Below are 23,117 nucleotides of genomic sequence, written 5' to 3'. Positions count from 1 at the left end.
TATTTAAGTTAATTATGTCTGTTTTAATAATATTCTAGTTGTCGGTGATATCCCTCTAACTGGAAATTCTGGTATATTTAGATCAGTCAATATTTTGAAAACGGCCAAATAAGACGGCACATGGATCTGGATAATGTTTTGGCATCACCAGAAAATATCTATACATTACTACGTCTCATATTACCCCACGAAATCAGTGGTATTATAAATATATCCGTTCTGACACAAAACACATTCATATCAACAGCCAGTAGCTACATGAAGTCAACATGATAATGGACCACAGCGGAAATTAACTGATATTTAAGAAAAGTAATGGTCATTGATTTCCATGGAGAAGACGGAAATAGTCCTTGATTTAATGTTTCCAAAACTTATACAGAGCCGGAAACAAACCATAGACGACGATCTCATCATCACCGTGGGTCAGTTAATATAAAATCACGTGCCATTTTAATAACGGTAAATCTCAATCAGTTCACGTGTGTATCATTAGTCGACTGGTTCAGAAAAGTTCATTCATTGCTAAACGCACTCATTGCGCGTTTAGCAATGAATGAACTTTTCTGAACCAGTCGACTAATGAAGACGTGTACGCCGACGTGTACGCATCGGTTTTTCGTCTCATCCGAATGACTAGACGATGTTCCTAGCCATATCGCCATCCTGAACCACTGTCCTTGTTCCTGTCAAATCCCCATCCTGTACCACTGTCCCTGGGAACTTACTCGACCAACAACGGGATAGAACCATTGACCTCCTGAACCCACGCCCTACTCACTAACCCATCGCAGACCAGAGTGGTTTATCAAGACAATAGCCAGTTTATATACCCCCAGTTGCTGGTTTATAATAAAAACCTATAGGTACGTTTTAGATATTCTACATCAAGGTGTAGATGTTATATAGATAGTATGTTGTAGAGTAAGTCTGAATTCAGAATGAAAACGGTCTGCGTCCGCGCGTCTCGGGTTTGCTTTCGAGAAGGGGACCAAGGACGCAGTTCTTTTCAAAACATTGTATATTGTTGTAGGTGTGCCTTTAATCAGTTCACTAGTTTAGTATTTTATGTGTTTTTGGTGCATAATTCTTATTCTGGAACGTATTTCAGAAACCATTCATTGCACACTTTTAGATTGATATTTTTCGTTTCTCCGTTAATCAATTTATACACTATCTTTTGTTCCCTTTTAGATAAAATATTTCGCTAAGCATCGAGTTCGATTCTGTGATAGTGTAAAATGATGTACACTACTATGAGTTACGTGTAACACACGAAATGAGCGACAACTATAGTGGTTGACCAAGTCAACTCTTTGTAATTCAATCAGACGATGACTGTATTGTAATTAGCTCCGAGTGTCGACGAATGACAAGAAACTTCCAGACATGTAAGACTGGATTAGAATCAACTTTATTGTTTCGGGGGAGAAAAGTGGTACTCAAATTCGTCGAGCCATTTGTAGACTTGGAAAACAAGATCTGGTTTGTCCACCAGCACCAGTCAAAAATAAATCTAACAGACACAAAAGAATGTGTCTGAACGACTCTAACCAAATTAAGATGGTATTCTTCTTTTAATGTTTCATTAGGCATCAGGTGTACAATTTTGCCCGCTAAAGATCACGTCAAATGTTAAATGAATCAACCGATATACCGTTCCAGAAAGAGTAAGCCTTTCCAGATTTGTGCACTACGCAAGTCACTACTTATAGCTAAATAGATAAATTTCAAGCAGACGGTATCTGTAGTTGACTGTGAAATCAATACTCGATACTAGACCTGACAATTAGCGTAGCCCAGGTCTGACACCTGCTGTTTATATTCTATACTTCCGGTTTCCTGAGAAGTAACAATTACTTCATTAGTTAATTAACTTAATTAATGGTCTATTAACCATGATTGTAATAAGTCATATTCATATATATCAATATTTAATGGATACCATTTGCGATTTACTCGGGCTATCCCACAGAGGATCCAGTTTGAACAATACAATATTATACAGTATAGAGACACTTCCGGCGTTGAAGCAATTTAGTGCTGGGTGGCCGAATGCTTGTATTGTATGGTCTACCACAGTGGCAAGTGCAGAAGCTTCAGTATGTTCAGAATACTTCAGCTCAACCCATCACTGGAACCAAGAAAAGGGATCACATTAAATCATCATTAAGAACCCTCCATTTGTTACCCATAAATCATCGAATCAAATTCAAAATACTGTTACTGACTTTTAAAGCACTCAACAATCAAGCGCCACAATACATTCAAGATCTCCCACTCCATATGAATCCAGTAGAACTTTAGCATCACAGAATAAACGTGTTGTGTTTTTTAAGTCATTATAAGTTATTCCTGCTGTCAAACTTCAACGGACGAAACGATCGTTTCACTTTGCAGCACCTTTCTCTGGAATTCTCTACGCTTAGACATCAAAGAATCAAAAACTCTAGACATCTTCAAGTCACGTTTAAAGATACATTTAAAAGAATCTACATACACTTTAAAGCGCATTGGGAATTTTATCGAAGTATTGTTTGCGCTATACACATTCTGTGTTGAATGAGTGATTGATAATTATATCTAAAAGTGCATGTTATTAGCTAAAAGTATTTTTGAATCATCGTAATCATCTCAGGTGAAGCCTGCAGTCTATACGAGGGAATTTCCTCTTATTGTCTGACATTTGGATAAGGCCCTCTCCGAAAACAGGGGTAAATTGAACCCCTTCAATCGAACCCTTGCATTCAGTAGTATATTTGCTCTTAACCTACGATTGCCATCGGATTGGATAGGGAGAATACTGTAATAAACAAAAAAGCCTCAATGCACATAACTGATAAATATCCCACTCGCTCCTGTCGGGAGGTAAGAGACCTCTACTTGAATATCGTATAACTCTTAACTCATTATTATCCGTTATATTCGACATTAAAAACATGAATTAGAATTCAATATTTGTCCATTTCAATCAATCATGATTTTATTATCTTACTGTGATATTCAATATTTAATACACAATGAACATTATCAAATAACACACTTTTATGGAATAACAATTACTATGGGTTTTATTTAAATTATTGAGATATACGGAGCCCTGGAAGAGTTGTCATCAAGAAAAATGAATATTTTAGTGAGTTGGTTTATACAGTATTATGCACAGAGGAGAAGTACAATTTTCAGTGAGCATCAATTTGGTTAACAAATGCTTTGTAATACACGTTCTCGTTTAAAGTGGCTGTATCCCCAGCGCAGTTGATATGAAAAATGAACAGTTTTCCTCTCGATGCCTAGTTTGATGTTTACAAAATTATGTCAAGTGCAATAAGTGTGTTCTCTATCATTGTAAATGATATAATGTCATTAATAGTGTCTTGGCGTAGTGAGTTAGGCAGTAGTTCGCTAATCGGTGGTGCAGGGCAGGGTTGGCAAGGAATAACGTCGAAAAAAAAACGAGTTTCCGTGTACACATTGGCGTGTACGTAAAAGAACCATTGATAGCCCACCGTCCGAGCAAAATTTCCCTTACAGCATGGCGTATGCCGTCTTCATAAGCCCAGATTGAGCAGAAAAGTTGGACCCCATTTCATTTCATTACTGAAATGTATATATCACATTGAATCAAACATACTCATATATAACCAATATAGAAAGTTTTCAAATTGTTTAATGCCAAAGAACCTATAACGAAATGTATGTAAACATTGCAAGAGGATAATCTTACTTTTATATCCCAATAATAAACAATGTTAAAAAGCAATATAACGATATGGATTTTTTCTACGGAAAACCGTTTCCAGAATTCTTTTCCGCAAAATGTCAAGATAGTTGTATTTTATTGGAATATGTATTACATAAATGAGTTTTATAACTTTCAAAATGGAACCAACTTCAATGCCGCTGATCGTTTTGCTTTTTGTATGTACAGAATGCCAGCTAATATTGTATCATATTAGAATTACATTTAGTTATAAAATATGGAAATCTTAGCAATTGTGACGTTGAATATGAATCATATAGCTAGAAAGTACACGCAAAATGAATAAGTTGTGGCATTAAGGGAATTAAGTTAAAAAGTTAAAGAATTTGGTTAAAAGTATGTGACCATAACATGATTTATGTTGATGTAGCAAGGTTCTAATAAAAACAACAATCGTTCTCAGAATCCCGAGTGAAAGAAGATGGAAATTTAGTTAAAGATGTATGATTATAGCCTGATTTATGTTAAAGTAGCTAAGTCCGTAACTCAATATCATCCAAAATCTTCGACATTGAAAACACGATTTTGTTTGCAATTTAAATCAGCATTGGTGTTGTGATTATACCTGGAAAAGATGGGCTTCTGATATCCAATATTTAAGACAAAATAAACATTTTACCATTGGTACACGAATCGTGTACCATAATACGTTTCAGCGCCATTTGTAACAAGGTGCTCAAAGAATGAGGCTAGACATATTCCACAAGTCATGTCAAAAGGTGATATCATGTTCTTATTTGGAGAGCATGGGCAATAAATAATATTGGTGTTGACTGGATTAACCAGAGCTAGAAACTGACTTGCGGTTGAGACTACTGGCGTATTTCGCCGAACATAACTGATGACAATTTACAGTAAAACGGTAACGATTGAATCTAAAAGAGTTTATATAAATTCATATTACATTATTCTATGTGTTGCGACCCATTTGTGCCAATTTCTAGGTCCAAAATATTAACGATTTAGCTCCTTTAAATGATATCGCTCCTATTAAATACTTTACTCTAAAAATGTCAATACTTGGATTTTCTATAATAAAGTGAGTCTGGTAGTATATACTTAAATTGATATTTTTGTTGAAGGTGATAAAGCCCACTTCGAAATCTCACCAAAGTTCAGAATCGTAATTGACAGTTCGTCTGTCAATGACGACACACGAATAAAAGAAGTAGCGAGGCATCAGGATGGTTTTGGCTAGTTCTGAATACTTTATACAAATTTATGTAAGTGTAAATGCTAAAATCGGCGACCAATCTATCTGTAAGACGGATGACCTGACAATCTCTGATCATCATTAACAGTGTTTTTGTTAATAGATCGTTCTGTAACGTTAAACATTCTGATTAAAAGCCAAGAACGCTATGATTTGAATCATCTTAAATCTTTTGAGATCGTAAACACAGACAACGATAAATAAAATAGCATAAACGATGTAATTAGCGTTTTATTTGCTGTTATAAGTCTTAACAAAAACATTGTTTCACGACAAATATTAAATAATGAATAATAACAGATTACAAATAAAGGTTTTAAAATGCCAAAGTTGTTTTGTTTATCAAAAATTAAGATAAAACATTAAAGATGCATTATTTAAGATTAAGATCAATAGCTGGCTATAATAGTTTGAAAATAGATATTGGAAAATGAATATAACTATTGAACATTTCAGTCAAATTACTTTATTCTGAGAGAGATTATAAATGTTTGAAGTTTTGACAAGAAATAGCTTAAATTGTCTCGATTGTCAATTACTATTGCCACGATAATAAACGAAGTTTCGATTTTCATTGCTTCAATCGACAATTTTCATGAGTGGCGTCCATATTAACGTTTAACACAGTATCTGTGACATCCAATGATCCAGAGAGTTGATTATGGTCTTGGCATGCGAAAACTTGACTAAATAATAAATTATATAATGGTGGAAGCCAGCAAATAAGCATTGCAAGAGGCAAACTTAGCTCTTGCATAATGTATCTTTAATGTGTAACTTTAATCAATAAGCTAAATGTCATTTTTTTCTATATTTGAACACCCCCGATGAAACTGTCATATAAAGAAGAATAAAAAATAAAAAATTCTGACGACTCTTTAAGATAATTTATTTTAGTAAAGGTCTTTGAAATGTTAACTTGTGTGTTTATCAAACAATAGACATTAATCTAAATACGATAATTCGATTTAACAGCCATTTAATAAATAACGATCATGTATTCACCACTTTGAGCTGTACCATATAATGTTTTTGTCATTTCTAAACTACATCAGATCTCCTGATACATATTCCCGGGATGCTGCAGTAATGGGTTCTATTGCACTATTGATTCCAGATTCATTTTTTTTATGCAGAGCCAACTTAAGTCATAGATCCCCACGATCATCAATCGAATGCAATTCACCTCCAGTTTAATGGTTGCTCGCGCGTTCGATTGATATAAATATGAATGCGTTTCATTGGATCACCACAAAGTCACGTATTACAGGATTCAAATTTTCTCACAGGAATCAAGCCTTTGAAAGGGCCTTTGCCATTGTTCATAGCGGTTGAATTTAGAATAACCACAGCGTCTGTAATAAAAGGGCGGTTATAGGATCTATATGATACTAATTCCTATGGGCATTTTAAAGTGCCTTCTTAGGTGTTTAATATAGCTATCCAATAACTTGCTCAGCTAAGCTTTTCCTATAATTTCTGTTTAATTCTATTTAAAGGAGCGAAATCGCTATTCTTTTGCAACTAGAAATGGACACAAATTGGTCGCAACACATGTAATAATGATATATGAATGTATATAAACTAATTTACTTTCAATTGTTTCTGTTTTTACTGTAATTTCTAATCAGTTATGTTCGGCGAAATACGCAAAGGATGCCAATTGAATGACAGTCTTTGGCGTCTCATTATTCCAGTCTACTATGAAGTTAGACCTTAGGATAGTAGATTTTATGACATTAGTTCTCAGGTTGTTAAATATCATGATGATATATCTTTGGTTGTTTAATTTCATGATGTTAGATCCTAGTATGATATAATTTATGACGTTAGATCTTAGGATGGCTGATTTTATGACATTATATGTTAGGATGGGAGATTTTGTGATGTTAGATATTTGGTTGTTAAATGTCGTTGATTGTTAAATATCGTTGATTGTTAAATATCGTTGATTGTTAAATATCTTGATGTTGGATCTTGGGTTGTTAGAAACAATGATGTTAGATTTTTGGTTGTTAGCTATTATAAAGTTTGACCTTACGGTTTGGAATAAATCAAAACTATCAGAGCATAGTTTCTCTTTGAAACCAAAGGACGTTAAATCCATTTCATTTCATTTCATTTCATGTCTCTTTAATACTATATTTCTCCTAATCGTCGTTGATTGAATGGGATTTATCGCACGCCATAAGTTAACACGAAGTTTGTTGATTGATGGATCGTTAATGAACTGACCAGATCAACTGACCACTGGTTGTAACCATCATGACCATCATGATTGACAGCCTAATACAACTGCCGAACATATGAGTTACGACGCTTATTATGACGGCCAGTTTGTCTGCCCACTATATAATTACAAAAATGGCTCTGAAGGCCATAATGGGGAACTCGATTGAAATTCAGAGTCTTATACATTCTTTCCGAAGCTGTGAAAACGCTCTGTAGGTCAGAGTTGTTTCTTTCATTTTTTTAGGCTTACAAATGCTGGGGTTGTTCGGGTAGTCGTAAATAATGGAACATGTTCGTGTGACAGAATTAAAAAAGTGGCGCGATTGTTCTGTTCAACATAAGAAGGAAATCCGTTTTGTTTTTTTCATTTTTTTAGGCTAACAAATGCTGGGGTTGTTCGGGTAGTCGTAAAAAATGGAACATATTCGTGTGACAGAATTAAAAAAGTGCCGCGATTGTTCCGTTCAACATAAGAAGGAAATCCGTTTTGTTGTAGATCATAGTTTTGATGGTTTACTATTCAGATATTGTTTTCAGATAGATATTTATTATTATGTGAAGTTTAAGAGCAACACGCGAATTAAGTACGGTATGATTTCTAATTAGACTATTGCATGGCAATATAAACACACTAATAGGCAAAGAGATTCTCTTTGATTTGAGTCATTTGCGTGCTTTTTTAAATTTGTGATTCGTGATAGGTCAGTCGGTCTACAATAAATAGTTTGTACTTTAACTTTGAAAATCTATTTATATTTGTTCATTTGAAAACCAAATGAAACGAATTTAGCATTTATATTATTATCTGTTTGTTTAGATTTTTATGTTTGCACAACTTTGTGCAGTCAACTTTGAATAAGATTAAAGACTGTACTTCTACCAAAACAATGAAATAATATAATATACAAAAACAATAAAATATAGAACCCACACATTTCTTTTCATCTTTGTTTCACAGTCGATAAATAAAACACATTGTCACGTGTCTCAATACACCATCGAGTTGCAATTAAAGTGGGAATTTGTATCAAATTTTAGTATACGGTATCAGACATAATTAACGATTTCAAATATTATTATTTTAAGTATCAAAACTTACAAAGAGATATGTAGGCGCGTAAAAGTTCGGGAGGCCAACTTATCTCATGGAGGGTAGAAGTTTAGAATTTGGTTCTAAGTTGAAGAAATGAAATAGGGTTTAACTGGTCTGCACCGACTGGGTTAATGAAGACGGGCATACGCCATACAGTGTGCTGTGAGGGAAATTTTGCGTGGGCAGCGGCTCTACGACCTACTCTTATTTCAAGTTCCAACTCTGTCAAGGGTTCATTTACGTGCACGCCAATGTGTACACGGCACTTCGGGTTGTTTTTGTCCCATCCCAACGACTAGACACTGCCCTTATCCATCCTGCACCATCGACAAGGGAAAACCAAGCAGGAAAATTCCAGGAACCTTTCTCCGCCAACACTGGGACCGAACCACAGACCTGCTGGTTAGTGAGCCAGCTCGTGTCGTTGGTTTCGGATACAAAGGTGTAACACAATTTTGTTAGCTTTGTGCCTCAAATTCCACTTCCCAAATGGTTTCACATTTTAAACAAACATGCAGCATGCGACTTCTGAGGCATTTAGCAATAAAGTTTTTATGTAGTTTCAAGTTTCAAGCTCCTGCTTCTTAAATCCAGTAAAAAAATTTATTTAAATTTAGAACAGTTGTTATGTCCTATTTTAATCATAACAAATGACAAGTGTGGTACACAAGACGGGTCTTTGCTGTTCTTTTTAAGACGTTTATTTGATGGGTGTTCAAATGCCTAATACATTTTGTTACTTTCTCTATGTAAAATCTCATAAAATATAAAAAAAAAATTAGGATAATTCAACATAAAAAATAGACAATTCATGCATACGCATAATAAATATGATAACACAATATAAACAATAAGACAATTCAACCTAAAAAATAGGACAATTCAAACTAAAAAAATAGGGCAATTCAACATATAAAAAAATAAAGACAACCCAGCATAAAAAATAGGACAATTAAAAAAAAAAAAAAAAAAAAAAAAAAATAGGGCAATTCAACATAAACAAATTAAGACAACACAACATAAAAAACATGACATTACAAAACAAAAATAGGACAATTCAATATAAAAAAAAATGTAAAACAATGTTTATTCCGATGTTTATCTCTAATATTTCCATAATAAAGTGATATTAATGTTGACAATATTATTTGATCAAGATAAATACCATATTTAATCCGCATACATCATCATCACATGTCGTGTTTATATACATGTAGGTCAATACCAGCATATAAAACACTTTATTCTCAGTTAAATCTCTGTATAAGTACATGAAAACAGTGACGATGTTGTCCATGTTCCAAATAGAAAGAGTATCTGAAAAGGGCAGCCTGTTCACTAGATCTGTGTTCTTGTGAAGCGTAATATCGACAGTGGTTATACTGTACACGAGTTGGAACTACGTTGGAAAATGTTTTAAAGTTTAAAGTTCTTATTGGATTCCGATGTTAAGTTTGGAGCATACCTTAGAACAGGTAGAAATTACATTGTCTGCGATCTAAACTGAAAGTTCATCTGAAACGAATTGCAGTTTATATTACCAATGTGATCTAATTTTAAATAAAGTTATTCGGGTGTCTATCTTATTTGATATAGTAACTCTATTATCTAGTGCATCTGGAAAGAGTAAATAAGCTGAAATTGCTTCTGCACCTCTGCAATACTATAGGATCTAACATTTGAATACAGATATTCTGTAGGCAATCTTATATGTGACAGTATCACAGTAACCCTATTTTCTGCGATCTAAGCTGAAATCGTGCTTTTATAGAGGTGACCAGTTAATAGTAGGAACTGCACTGGAAAGAAATATCTGTAATGAAGTTTAACAATAACGTATTCCGACCAGTTTCTTCATCTTTAACGCAAAGTGATTGTGCAATCTACAATTCTTGTATGAAAGACAAGTAATAGAACACATGATATTAGTAGAAGATGATCAGATACCAGTAGTTAATTATAATGAGTAACGTGTAGATGGTAATTAATTAATTACGATGAAGATAATCATTGACAGCGACACGGTAAGACACGTCTTTACTATTTAACTTTTAATTAATCCTGATTTATCATCATGTCGGCGTGAACATCGTACTACATGACAGCACCATGATACAGCTTCCTGTTATCTATTATTTATCCGCGTTTCGATAAATGGAGTTCCATACTTCTCTATAAAACAAATGAAACGAGATGGGGTTTAACGTCTTACATTTCTGCACTAACCTGGTCAATGAATTTTTTTCTGACACTGGTTGGGGCTATACTATATACCGGAAAACACCGAAAAACACCGAAAAACACCGATGTTTTCCGGTATATAGTATTGCCGCACTGGCTGTGCGACCTATCTTATCTCGATATCCAACTCGAGACCCATGTTTCATCCCACCCGAGCGACTAGATTCTGTTCCTTATCAGGTCCTATCGTACTGCACTACTGACCAATGAAAATCAGACTGGAAAAATCAAGGGGAAAATGTTTTATAGCATGTATTATGTCTAATGATGAAACTTTTAAATAAGACGTTGTTTTAGCTATCTCACGCATGTCTCATGCAGATGGAAATGATGAACGTCTTTACAAGGTCTCATGTAGACGGAAATGATGAAAGTTTTAACTATGTCTAATGTAGATAGAAACGATGATGCTGAAAGTTTAACTTAAGACCCTGTTTGATTTATAGCACGCCTGTCTGTATGATATACAAGAAGTTTGAACTAAAATGTTATGTCAGTTTCATTTATAGCAATGTATCTCATGTATATGAAGTTATAGATCTTCGCATGTTCGTGGGTCTTAACGCCAGCTTCTACCCACGCCACGGTAATATCGCAACCAAAGATTAACCAAGACGCTGCTTTATTTACAGCACACGTGTCTATATGGTAATAATGTAACATTTAACTAAGACGTCAATTCATTTATAGCATTTATCTGTATTGCTGATGCCAAGCTTAGAGCAGAAAACCGCTGCTCATTATCAATAATTTAATATCAAATCTTCGCTTGTCATTCCAATAAAAAACTCACAAAGCATTCTCAGACTTAAAATTGTTCACCTTATGTGAACTAAAATATAGCCTTTTTATTAAACTTTTGTTTTAATGTATCAAATACACCAATAAGAAACTATGTGCAAAGTTTTGTGTTTCTGGATATTTCTCATAAACAGTGATTGAAAGTTGAGTAAATAATATTAACTTAAGTCTGAGAATGCTTTACGAACTCGGGGCCTGATCACACGTTTCCTGTGAAGTAAAACAAATTGAAACTCCATGTTTTAGAATTTATAAATTTAGTGTAACCTTCCTCTTAGGGACGCCGTAGTCGCGGTTTCACTTGCTACACGGTTTGGTTTGGTTCAATCAAAGCTCAGATGGAGAAGCATGTCTGCCAAAGTTGGTTTTAAAAATATTTTATTTCGAGTACAACACGAGTATATACGATACTTATATAATGGATTTGAAAACAAGCCGAAGCTGAATGGTCTGCTAAACTGTCTTTGTTAACAATTAAATAAACATGGTAAAGTGAAAAAAATTCCCATAAGTTTAAATTCTTTTAATAAACCGAGCCACAACTGGGTACCAAGCCATACAGTGATAATATGACTTTTCAGTTGCATCAACCCCTATATGGAGGCCCAATAATTCATTGGTTTGATATGATAGTATTCCTATCGTAATATGTCCCTTTGGTAGTTTAGATGGTTTTCAAGTTTTATGTTTGTGTTGAGTTACCCTTTCCGCCTGTAGATAGATTGAATTACTGGTACAGACGATGTAACTTAGCCCCCGGGGTCTTTCTTTTTTATTCAATAAAATAATTTATCAGTCTACCAAGTTTTTTAGGGATGTATGCATCTATCAAATGGTTTAACGTCCACTCGACACAAACTAGGTCACTTCGGGACTAACACACGGTTCAATTTTTATATCAATATTTGGCCTGCGCGTAGGGTGTTTAGCAGTGGGAGGAAACCGGGGGGCCTGGAGAAAACCCACGAGGTTGTACAGGCGACCCTAATCCCTGTCAAGTACAGACGGGAATCGAAATCACGCCAGTTGACTCAATGACAGACCTTATGATACAGCGTGCACATGCTAACCATTCGGCCATCCCCCCCCACCCCCTTGGAGATATGCAATGCATTATAGTAACATATGTCTATAACAATTTTCCTTATACATGTAACAAAAATTAAGGACTAAAAGATGTTCGATAGTAAGTTCGGTGATTATAAAATATTAAACGTAGATCAGATACCATCTTGGCCCTGATATTTATGGATAGAAATATTCCACTGTTCAGAAATCATTAGAAAGCAATATAAATTTTAGATGGTCATATTATAATTTCGCCAGGAACGACCAACTTGATTAAATGTTGTATCATTATGTTTTGTATGAATACGTTTATATTTGTGGTTTATTCTGGAATACTGGTCCTTTAATCAGTGTCGGGAGGTAGAATGAATTACCCAGATTGGTGACCGAAATTTTCTTTATGAAGATAAAGGGGTAGAGAGAGAGAAATGGGGTTTAACGTCCTCTCGACGACAAAAATTAGATCATTAATGGACTAACATATGGTTCAATTCAATTTCAATAATCTACTTACGGATAGGGATCTTTAGCTGTGGAGGAACCGGAGACAAACCCACGAGGTTGGACATGCAATTCCACACGTTGTCACTTACAAGCGGGCAATCGAAACCAAGCCACTTGACTCAATAACAGCGCGCACTCTTTAACCCGTTCGCACTGTTGATGATATCGTGCTCGCGATAATTCGCCCCTCTCCGCTATGTCATAGGATAAATGGAACTCGAAAATCTGTTTATTTGAGATAGAAATAAAAAAGTGAAAATCCATTTGCTATGTATAAAATGTCGCAGTGTTTGTCCCCCTGTAGAAGTTCGCGTGTTATTTTGTTCCATTGTTTGCAATTCTCCATTTGACTGGAAGCAATCTGTTAATGTAAAACTGATTGATAGTAAAGCATGTTGAACTATAGTTACACTATAAGCATGGGTGGTTACAAACAATGACTCTAAATATTCAATTGCTTAAAGATGTAATATGTAAGATTTAGATAAAGAGCTGGTCGTTCTTGCTATAAAAGTTCAAAAATATATAATAGAAAAAAATGAATATATTGAAAATGCAAGTCAAATTACATTATTCTGAGCGAATGTAAGTGTTTGAAGTCTATAATATGTTATAGCTTAATAGTCTCGATTGCGATAATAAAAAAAAGTCTCGATTATCCAGTTTAATATTAAATTATTAGATGGCGCTGGTGTAATAATCCATTGAAGATCTCGGGTATGAAATGGTCTAGAGAGTTGATTATGGGGTTGGCATGTGAATACATGTCTAAATAACAATTTACATAACATCTGAAGCAAGAACAAAAGACCCCAGGTTCTTTAATAATCCAGCTTTAAGCTCTTAAATAATCCATCTTTAAGCCATATCTTTAAACGAAACAATATTTAATATACTTAAGAACTACATACAGTCCACACATACATTTTATTCTGTAAAATTTGAATGCAAGCCGAATGAGTGTTGTCAATTAAAACTATCTGATGAGAGTAAAGTCGAGACAATGAGGTATGTGATATCAGTTTTAAGACGAGATATTGTATATGGTGACATTGATGTATACCAGAAATATGTGTCCCCTCTGTATCAGATGTAATAGCATGTGTGTGTCTGGCGATTTGTTATAACCTAGTACTCAATTTAATTCATCCCATCTGAGTTCTTTAAGACGACTGTTATTCATTTTTGTCTTGGGATAAAAGGTTTTAGAAAGCCTTTGTAGAAGATGTATTGCAATGGTTTTATTTGCGAAACCCCCAAATACCAATATTTAAAGAATAACAACGAGTTTTGAATTGTCAGTGGACGAACTGATCTTATAGATTTTTATGTCTTAAGAAAGAATTGTCTGGTGAATACAATGTATTTAAACAACTAGACTTGTCAGGCACCCCACATCTATGGAAAACCACACGTACCTGATTTTTTGCGCGATCGTTTAGAATGCTGGCGACAACAGCCCCTGCGGTTACCTTCTGCAATAGTCCCAGCGTCTGAAATGAGTGTGTGCGAGGCAGAGTACAACTACTTTTTCTTGAACAAGGGACACTACGACATTTTTTAAAATATAGTTTGGTTGGTTGGTTGTTTGTTTCTTTTTTGCCTTAGAAAGCTGAATTTATATTTTTTAAAATAACTTCTTAATAACCAGTTTTGTTACGATAAATTTTGTTTTTGGTGGATTATTTATTGATGGAATTGACCACCCAACACGGTATTCAAAGGCGAAAACTCCATTTTATAATATTGGATCGTTGGCGTTTTCTACCTTGCATGAGATGTTTGGACTCTTGGGATGGAAAGAAAGCGGATTTGAAATAACTTCGCAATAGCCAGTTTTTATAAGACATTTAATGGTGCTATTAATTTTGAATTTGGTGCTCTAAAATGTAGTGCTACCCGTTGGCCGAATAAGGTAGGCGGTGCCGCCAAATCGTTTACCACATCCGACACGTGACACATTCCCTGCTACACATCTACTGTTAGCCTGTGATCGTCTAGGTTTGACTCTGACGTGGATATAATTGTAATGCTCTCTTCTCAAGGACTTCATTCTTTGTCTAAATAATCTCAACGGTGTCTGATCTGTAGAGCCCAAGTCTTGCTCTTATATAATCCCCCGATTTCTGCTATTAATTATCCAATTGGCCAATACACCTTATGACGTCAAGAATTACCCAACCTCAAATATGGAAACTGTCCTTGAAAGAACATCTGGTGATTTTCCATCACTAGCACTCTAAAACAATCAGCAAATCAGTCTTGGTTCTTGGACCCCATGTCCTGTTATTCCCATACTATTGAAAATATAAATAATTACGTTTACCCCCCACCCCAACCCCCCAAAAACGAAACAACCACCCCCCACTAAAACACACATACCAAACGTTATTATTCATATATAGAATAAATCACCTGACTATATTGCTACAAAAATAAATTAACACTGTCTTGTGTGTGATCTACCGTGTATAGTTCATATGTTCTGTGATATTCCAGATTCATTTATTTAGAACTAATATGTTTCTGACAAACAGTTGCTTAGGGATGCAATAAGCCGACTTAATATCTTTCGGACTTTTCGATTCATCTTAGGTTTAAAGTAGATTAACTATCTAAATAGAACTGTTATGTATTATCAATGTGTTCCGTATCAACTAGAGCATTAACGAGATAACAGTAGGGCACGTGGGATTACAATTCATAGATTCGTTTCTGCAGTAATTTTCAGGACTATCGTATGGTAAAAATTTGCTTGCGCATTGAAGTCTTCAGTAGTGGGAAGAAACCGCGGATACGGAGATAACCCAGGAGGTTGGGCAGCCGACCCTTCTTCTTGTCACTTATTAGCTTGGGTTCGTAACCACGCCACTGGTCTCGGCGACAGACACTATGATATAAAGCGCATGCGTTAGACCGCTTGACCACCCAACTAAAATTAAATATTTATAAAGAGATATATCACCTACGCAATTGTTCCAAATTACAACTTACAAGGGAAGGTAGCGTGATTGCACTCTGCACCCGGTTTTCCGAAAATAAATATATTTTTTTTTAACTACTGGCCAATAAAAGATATGTTAATTAGGTCTCTCAATAGAATCCCAATGGATTTTTAAATAACCAGGAATAGTAAATTGATCGAGGTCATTTAGGTCATTCATTCGACGCCGAAACTGTTATTTTTCTGATAATAATGATACTTCGACTGGCCAGGACAAATAAAATGGTAGTCTTTGGATGTTTATCAGATAAATAAAATAACTGTCAACCAGTTCAAATGACAGCTATTTATAGATAACTGCGCTACCACTTATACAGAGACAGTACTTCCCGTATATTTGGTATTTGAAACGTCTAGCAATTTTAGGGAAAAATACATACAAGTAATCTTAAATTTCCGTTTCCATGTAGTGTTGATATATATGTCACCATACGCGGATTATGATACATGTATCGTTGGTCATGTCATGTCACCTGACAAGAGACAGCATCCTGGTTGCGTACAAAGGTCATTTAAATGTCCCTATTGTCATGAATGCGATTTATCTTTGTCAAGGTTTTATTAAAATGAAGATTTATACATTTATTCTGTACATCGGTAAGCAGCTTAAGGAGAAAAATGGTGATTTATACAATTGTTTTGTTAAAGGAGATAAAAATGCAAGATGACGGTCAAATAATCTCGAAAGAGGTCGACTTATATTCGGCTAGTTATAAACGTCATAAATGGGTCTAAGCATAGGATTAATGAATGAATGGATGAAATAGGGTTTAACGACCTATTTACTGCGGCAACTGGGCTAGTGAAGACGGGCATACGCCATGCATTGTTCTTTGAGAAATTTTTTCACCCGGCCCGCAACTGTCAAGGGTGTACACGGGACCTCTGTTTTTCGTCCCATCCGAACAAATAGGCGCTGCTACTTGTCAGCCCCCACCCCCCGTCCTACACCACTGACAAGGGAAAACCACGCCGGAAATCCCGAGGAACTTTCTCGATTAACAACAGGGACGAAACCGTGACTCCAATAATTGCTTTAACAAAGTTTGAGAAAACCAGCAGGCACATTATTATATTAGTCGACGTCTAACTCTTAGATGTTATAGTAACTCATCAGATGCACGAATTGCAGGAATATGAAGCTAACATCTGAGATTTGGACCATTGATAACATTCTGACGTTAATCAAGCCTCCCAGCTGTCTCTGGAAGTTTGTGATAGATTTGATCCATTCACACGATTGGTTAAGCAAGAATCGCATTCTGGATAATAGTTAATGGGATTTTGTAAGTAGACCGGAAGTTCCGTGGGCTGTATATAGATTAAGGTTGGAATGGTTATTAATATAACGTGTGGATAATCAGATCTACCACGCTGTTTTGTAGCATTGTTCTGATCACCAATGTATTTAACAGTTTATTACATACAAGACCGATACAGCGTCATCAATAAAGCCTGATACTGATTGTTAACACATATGTATTTCCTTGTCCCAGAATTCACGATCATCTGATCAGATCGTAGATTAAATATTTAACCTGATTTTATCAGGTCATATTATATTTCGATCACCGCTTCCTGAAGTCTTCGTATTTTTACGTCACGACATGATAGAATGGACTTAGATGTTCCGATTATTTTATCAGGTCATATTATATTTCGACCACCGCTTCCTGAAGTCTTCGTATTTTTACGCCACAACATGACAGAATACACTTAGATGTTCCGATTAAAGTCTTGTTCTCTTTAATTCCGAACTGGTTCAAATACGCCATTTCCGTAGCCTTGTTTATCAATCATCATTAACACAGGAAAATAGCCGTATATATACCAAAAAACAATCCTTACTTGGATTTCCATTATGAGAATCGGGGAGTGAGCGTATGTTAACCAGACTTAGTTATCTTGTCAAGAGTCCAATATTAACAATAAACGGTAAACGAGAAATAGGGTTTAACGTCCACTCGACACAAACTAGGTCGTTTCGAAACTAACATATGGTTCAATTTTATTTCAATAATTCGCTTGCGCGTAGGGGTCTTTAGCGGTGTGGGAACCCGGAGTAGTCGGAGAAAACCCACGAGGTTGGACAGGACAGGATCATACCATTTGACCCATTGACAGACCTTATGATACAGCGCGCACGCGCTAACCATTCGACCATCCAAAACCCCGTTTGAATATGCTTTTAGTTCACATATATGCCAAATCACGCGGTTTTGATATGCTTTTAGTTTAAATATATATCAAATCACACAGTTTGTACATGGAAAGGCATCTTTAAACGGCAATATCTGTTCCAAAATTTATTAAAAATGATTGATAAAAATCTTAAAGAAAGTTATTGCCCTTTAAATTTGCATTACGTCTTTTTGATAACTCTTATAACCCCCGTAGACTATGTAAATTGAAGTCACGATGTTATCTGACACAAGCTTTATCCTTGAATCTAAATAACCTTTCAGTGCTTTTTTAAAATTTAAGTAAGGATAGTGTTTATTGGCTTTCTGGTGTATTGTGGATTTTACAGAGAATTACCAACTTATATCGAACACACTGCTCTAGTGTTTTACTCAACAAGAATATTCCTGGTTTCTAAGCCTGGTTTCTAAGGAGATTTTTCTGCCATTTATAAGCCCGGCTTCCGTTTGTTAAGAGCGACGCCTGCAGGGGTCTCAAGATGGAAATATTTTTAGTTAGGACGAAAAATAGAAGTACAGCCGTGCACTGATTGGTGTCCACATAATCGTACCCTTTACAGATTTTACAGATATCCATTACAGAGAAGAGTGTGCGGGGAAACGCTACTGTAGCACCCCCCCACACACACACCTTCCCCGCCCATTACACACATGCATAACTACAGAAATGAATTAATCATAAATATAACAGTCTCAAAATGACCTTTACACCCTTCTATGTTTGTATAATAACAACATTAAAACATTATGGAGTAATTTATTGGTTATTCTATTCTTTTCAACAGAAATTGCCAAGAGAGTTTTTAGATAAGTTAATGCGAAGGTATAACATAAATTATCAACTGTTTGACAATAAAAAAACAAAATATCGCTTCCGATACACGGTCGATGCATTCTGAACAACTCTGTGAGATGATAGTACCGTTTGTCTTTCCAGTCAACTAACCTAAAATCATTACCACATGCATGTAATGATATGGCCCCAGACGCTGCATGGAGACATTATTAACATCAAGATCACATCAAAGGCCTGTTGCGTTTGGTCGATTATGCAATTTTGTGCTAGTATAAAATTTCATAACTTCCGCAGTAGAGACAAAAAGAAACGCCCTAAAGAACGTAGAAACCTTTGCTAATGAGTTTGATCGATCTGTATGGAGAGAAAACCACGACTTAATTCTTATTCTTTAAACGCTAATCTATATGCTAATACTTCTAAATTGGCAATTTAGACATGTATCTATGCTAATTTTTATGACTTATTACTTTTGATTTAGTATTTAACGTTTTTCTTTTCAAGATAATAGAATATTCCTCGCCAAAAAGTAAAAATTATTATTCTAGTAATCTCGTATTTAGACATACCGTATAGCCTTAAATCGTATCGGTTTTGTGCGAGCCCGCTACTGCCATAGTAGCGGAGATTTTTGCAGATAGGTTGGAGAAAAACAATTGATCTTGTATATTATCCGGGTTGGCGTCATAACTAAGGCACAGAGATTTGAAAATTGGCACATTGTTCACCGAGTTCCTGTAAGTCAAAGTATACACGATTGGGCCTCGAGATTTTAAAACGGTTTCATTGACAGGCCCTCGCTCTTGCAGGCACTGACATGAAGAACGAGGATATTTTTCGCTCAAGACCCAGATCGAGCCAGTCTGTGCCATACTATGGAAACCATACAATTCTATGCATAGATATTATCATTGGGATTTTGAAAGCTTACAACATCAATTGTCTCCATTACAAAGCTCACCGTTGAACACAGTTGTAAATTCAGACGGATGTCTGTTCGTTTTTACTCTTATCCTTTAAAGTTTCTTCACAATGACTTAATCAAACATCAATTTACACATTAAATGTTATCAAAGTATCATTTTAATTTACTTTCACCATAAGGAAAGAAGCTAAATGCTTTTGAGTTAATATACATGTAATCTATGTCAGTCTCGAAACAAGTTCTTTATAATCACGTATAATTAAAGTCAATAAGCGTAAAACCTCTCATATATAGAAAAAACTTTTTACATACGACCCAGACATTAAAACAATTTTTCAGGTCGGCTGTAATTATTTTTCTATAATTCATGAATAACATTAACTGTTTATCTGAAATTGATATCTTCAAAGCAAAAAGCAATCATTTGACCCCCCCCCCCTCCCCCACGAAGATACTACATAAGCTACCCTGCTTCAGTATATTCAAATGTTATAATCTTTATAAGCTTAAAGGAGAAATCCCAGACATATTTCAGTAAATGATTATGTATACTAGTTCAAAACAACTATGTGAAACTCACGTGGTTCGGTTCCGTGTTAAGCTGACGTGTTCTATTCTAATCATCACGTGGCTCAGCGAGTCAGATGCTGACTCGCTAAAAATAAGTTCTCGGATTCCCTCCCGGGAAAGTTCCTCGAGATTTTCCCGCGTTGTTTCCCCATGTCAGTGGTGCAGGACGGAAGGTCTGGCAAGGTCTGTGTCTAGTCGTTCGGATGGTTATTAAAAACCGAGATCCCATGTATACATTGACGTGCACGTAACATAACCCCTGCACACTGTATAGCGTTAGCCCAGACGGCGCAGAACAGTAGGACGTTAAACCCCAGTTCATTTCTAATCCCAACAATTAGCATCAAAATGAAATTTTCTTTGAAAAGGTAACAAAGTTAAAATTCCTGTAAATGAAATTGGGGGCAATATTATATGAAATTAAGACATTTTGTATTAATCTTATTTTTAGTGAGAGGGTTTTACACAGGCTAAGGCTGTCCCATGCAGGCAGCCTGAATAAAAAATATTGTTTAAAGACTTCAATCGCTTTATCTAAATTCTGTAACATTTCAAACCTGTCAGAAAGACAAACTCACAGCTATCACTAATTCCAAAAGAATAAGATCAATATGACTACACATAGCATTATTCAAATAGCTGATCTCCTTCAATGCCTAAATTTATGTTCAATTGGCATTGATATTTTAGGTTTATAAACCCTTTAACGTATTATATATCACGTATTGATCATGGCTTTAAATTAAAGTAGCTAAGTCGCTAACTTAATACCATCTAAAGTCTTCGACATTGAAAACACGAATTATTTGTCAATTTAAATCCACATTGATGTTGTGATCTTACCTGGAAAAGATGGGCTTCTGATATCCAATATTTAAGACAAAATAGACATTCTATCATTGGCACACGATTTCGTGTACCATAATGCTTTTCATCGCCATTTGTAACAAGGTACTTGAAGAATGAGGCTAGACATCACAAGTCATGTCGAACGGTGATTCCATATTTTTATCTGGAGAGCATGCGCGCAGTAAAGACCTTCGGTGTAGACTGGAATAATCAGACGCTAGAGATTGCCATTCGATTGAGATTCCAGGTGTATTTTGCCGAACATACCTGATTAGAAACTACAGTAAAACAGAAACAATTGAATGTAAATTAGTTTATATACATTCATATTACATTATTATGTGCGTTGCGACCCATTTGTGTCAATTTCTAGTTTCCAAATATTAGCGATTTAGCTCCTTTAAAGCAGCTCTATCAATAATGACTGCACGGTTTTAATCGGGAATGTTCAAATTTGTTTGTATGCCTGGACATACTATACAAATTGTTTTCGCCTATAGTTCGACAGAAGTATTCACCGTCAATGTTACTCCAGTCACGCAGTGGACACACAAGGTCAATGCCTGTGTCAATTTCCCGGATAATACGCCGATGCACTTTTGGCCACATAATACAAGCGTCGATAAATATTCGGACGATAAATATGATTCGTAACAAATTGTTCTGATTAGCAAATGTTCTTGCAAATTTCGCTAATTATTGACAATGAATAGTTTTCTTGTCTTGGTGAAAATTATAATGTCCTGTTTAAGGGATATTGTCGGATTTGGCGAAATTGACTATTGATTTCAAGGTCTGACGTACAATAAAAGAACACTAATAATCAATCCCCTTGCCGTGTACATTTTGTTTCTTGATATCGCATCTTACAAAAATTATCGGCAATATGCTGGATCAGTGTAATTTGACACTTAGTTCCCATCAGTCACGTTTAAAAAATGAATTTGTGCCAGGATAAACTAGTGTGTATGTCGTTCAGACAGCTACATTATAAGATAGTTTTAAAAATGTAGCTTTCACACGGATCATAAGCGAAAACAACTTGATAGGTAATTACACATGCGTATATGCTACCTACTTGAAATCTGAATATTCAGAAAAATTAATGAATTGAGCATGTCCCTTTGACTAGCTGAGGGGGGTTGGAAGGCTGAATGGTTAGCGTGCGCGCGCTGTATCATAAAGTCTGTCATTGAGTCGACTGACGTGGTTTCGAATCCCCGGTTGTACGTGGCAAGGAGTAGGGTCGCCTGTCCAACCTCGTGGGTTTTCTCCGGGTCCTCCGGTTTCCTCCCACTGCTAAAGACCCCTACGCGCAAGCTAATTATGAAAATAAAATTAAACCATATGTTAGTCCCGAAATGACCTAGTTTGTGTCGAGTGGACGTTAAACCCCATTTCTCTCTCTCTCTTTGACTAGCTGAAGCCCGACAATATATAAGAAAGCATCCCTTTATTTAAAACAGTAATAATATAGAGGAAACCCCGTGACTCTTGATTGATGTTTAAATTGATGTATTATTTACATTGTTGTTTTTTATGTTTTTAACATTTACACTAACCAATAAAATAACCTACAGACCGAAAAATAAATACACGGAATAGAAATAAAGATTGAATTTTAATTGGATTAGCGTCTACCAGACTAGTGTTGGTGTGCGCATGCATGTGGTACAGTAGTACGGTTGTGACCTGGATTTAAGACAAGGACAAGGTGACACATTGCAATATCATTTGGTCAAATGCAAACAGCGATGGAAATTGCACAATATCAGGTTTAAATTGCACGATGTGGATTTCCTTGACGATAAATAATATCATGTATCACGCAATTAAAACAAAGTTAACCTTTTGTTT

General features: G+C 35.5%; 1 protein-coding gene across 3 annotated transcripts in view; it reads left to right on the top strand.

Moving 5' to 3' along the window:
• Positions 1–23,117, top strand: part of LOC126832472 (parathyroid hormone/parathyroid hormone-related peptide receptor) — a 67,768-nt gene that overhangs the window by 13,548 nt on the left and 31,103 nt on the right. For 2 of the 3 annotated variants that reach the window (XM_050563262.2, XM_050563261.2), the window contains exon 1: positions 9,572–10,325. The exons of the other annotated variant lie outside the window; for it this stretch is intronic. In XM_050563262.2, the coding sequence (XP_050419219.1) occupies positions 10,299–10,325 (27 nt within the window). In that variant the 5' untranslated portion in view covers positions 9,572–10,298. Of the gene's footprint in view, positions 1–9,571; positions 10,326–23,117 lie in introns of those variants that run through there. 3 annotated transcript variants of the gene reach the window in all.

This window comes from Patella vulgata, chromosome 9 (genome assembly GCF_932274485.2).
Source record: "Patella vulgata chromosome 9, xgPatVulg1.2, whole genome shotgun sequence".
Taxonomy (NCBI): Eukaryota; Metazoa; Mollusca; class Gastropoda; family Patellidae; genus Patella; species Patella vulgata.
Note: the sequence above shows the minus strand (reverse complement) of the source record. Positions and strands in the feature narration are given on the sequence as shown.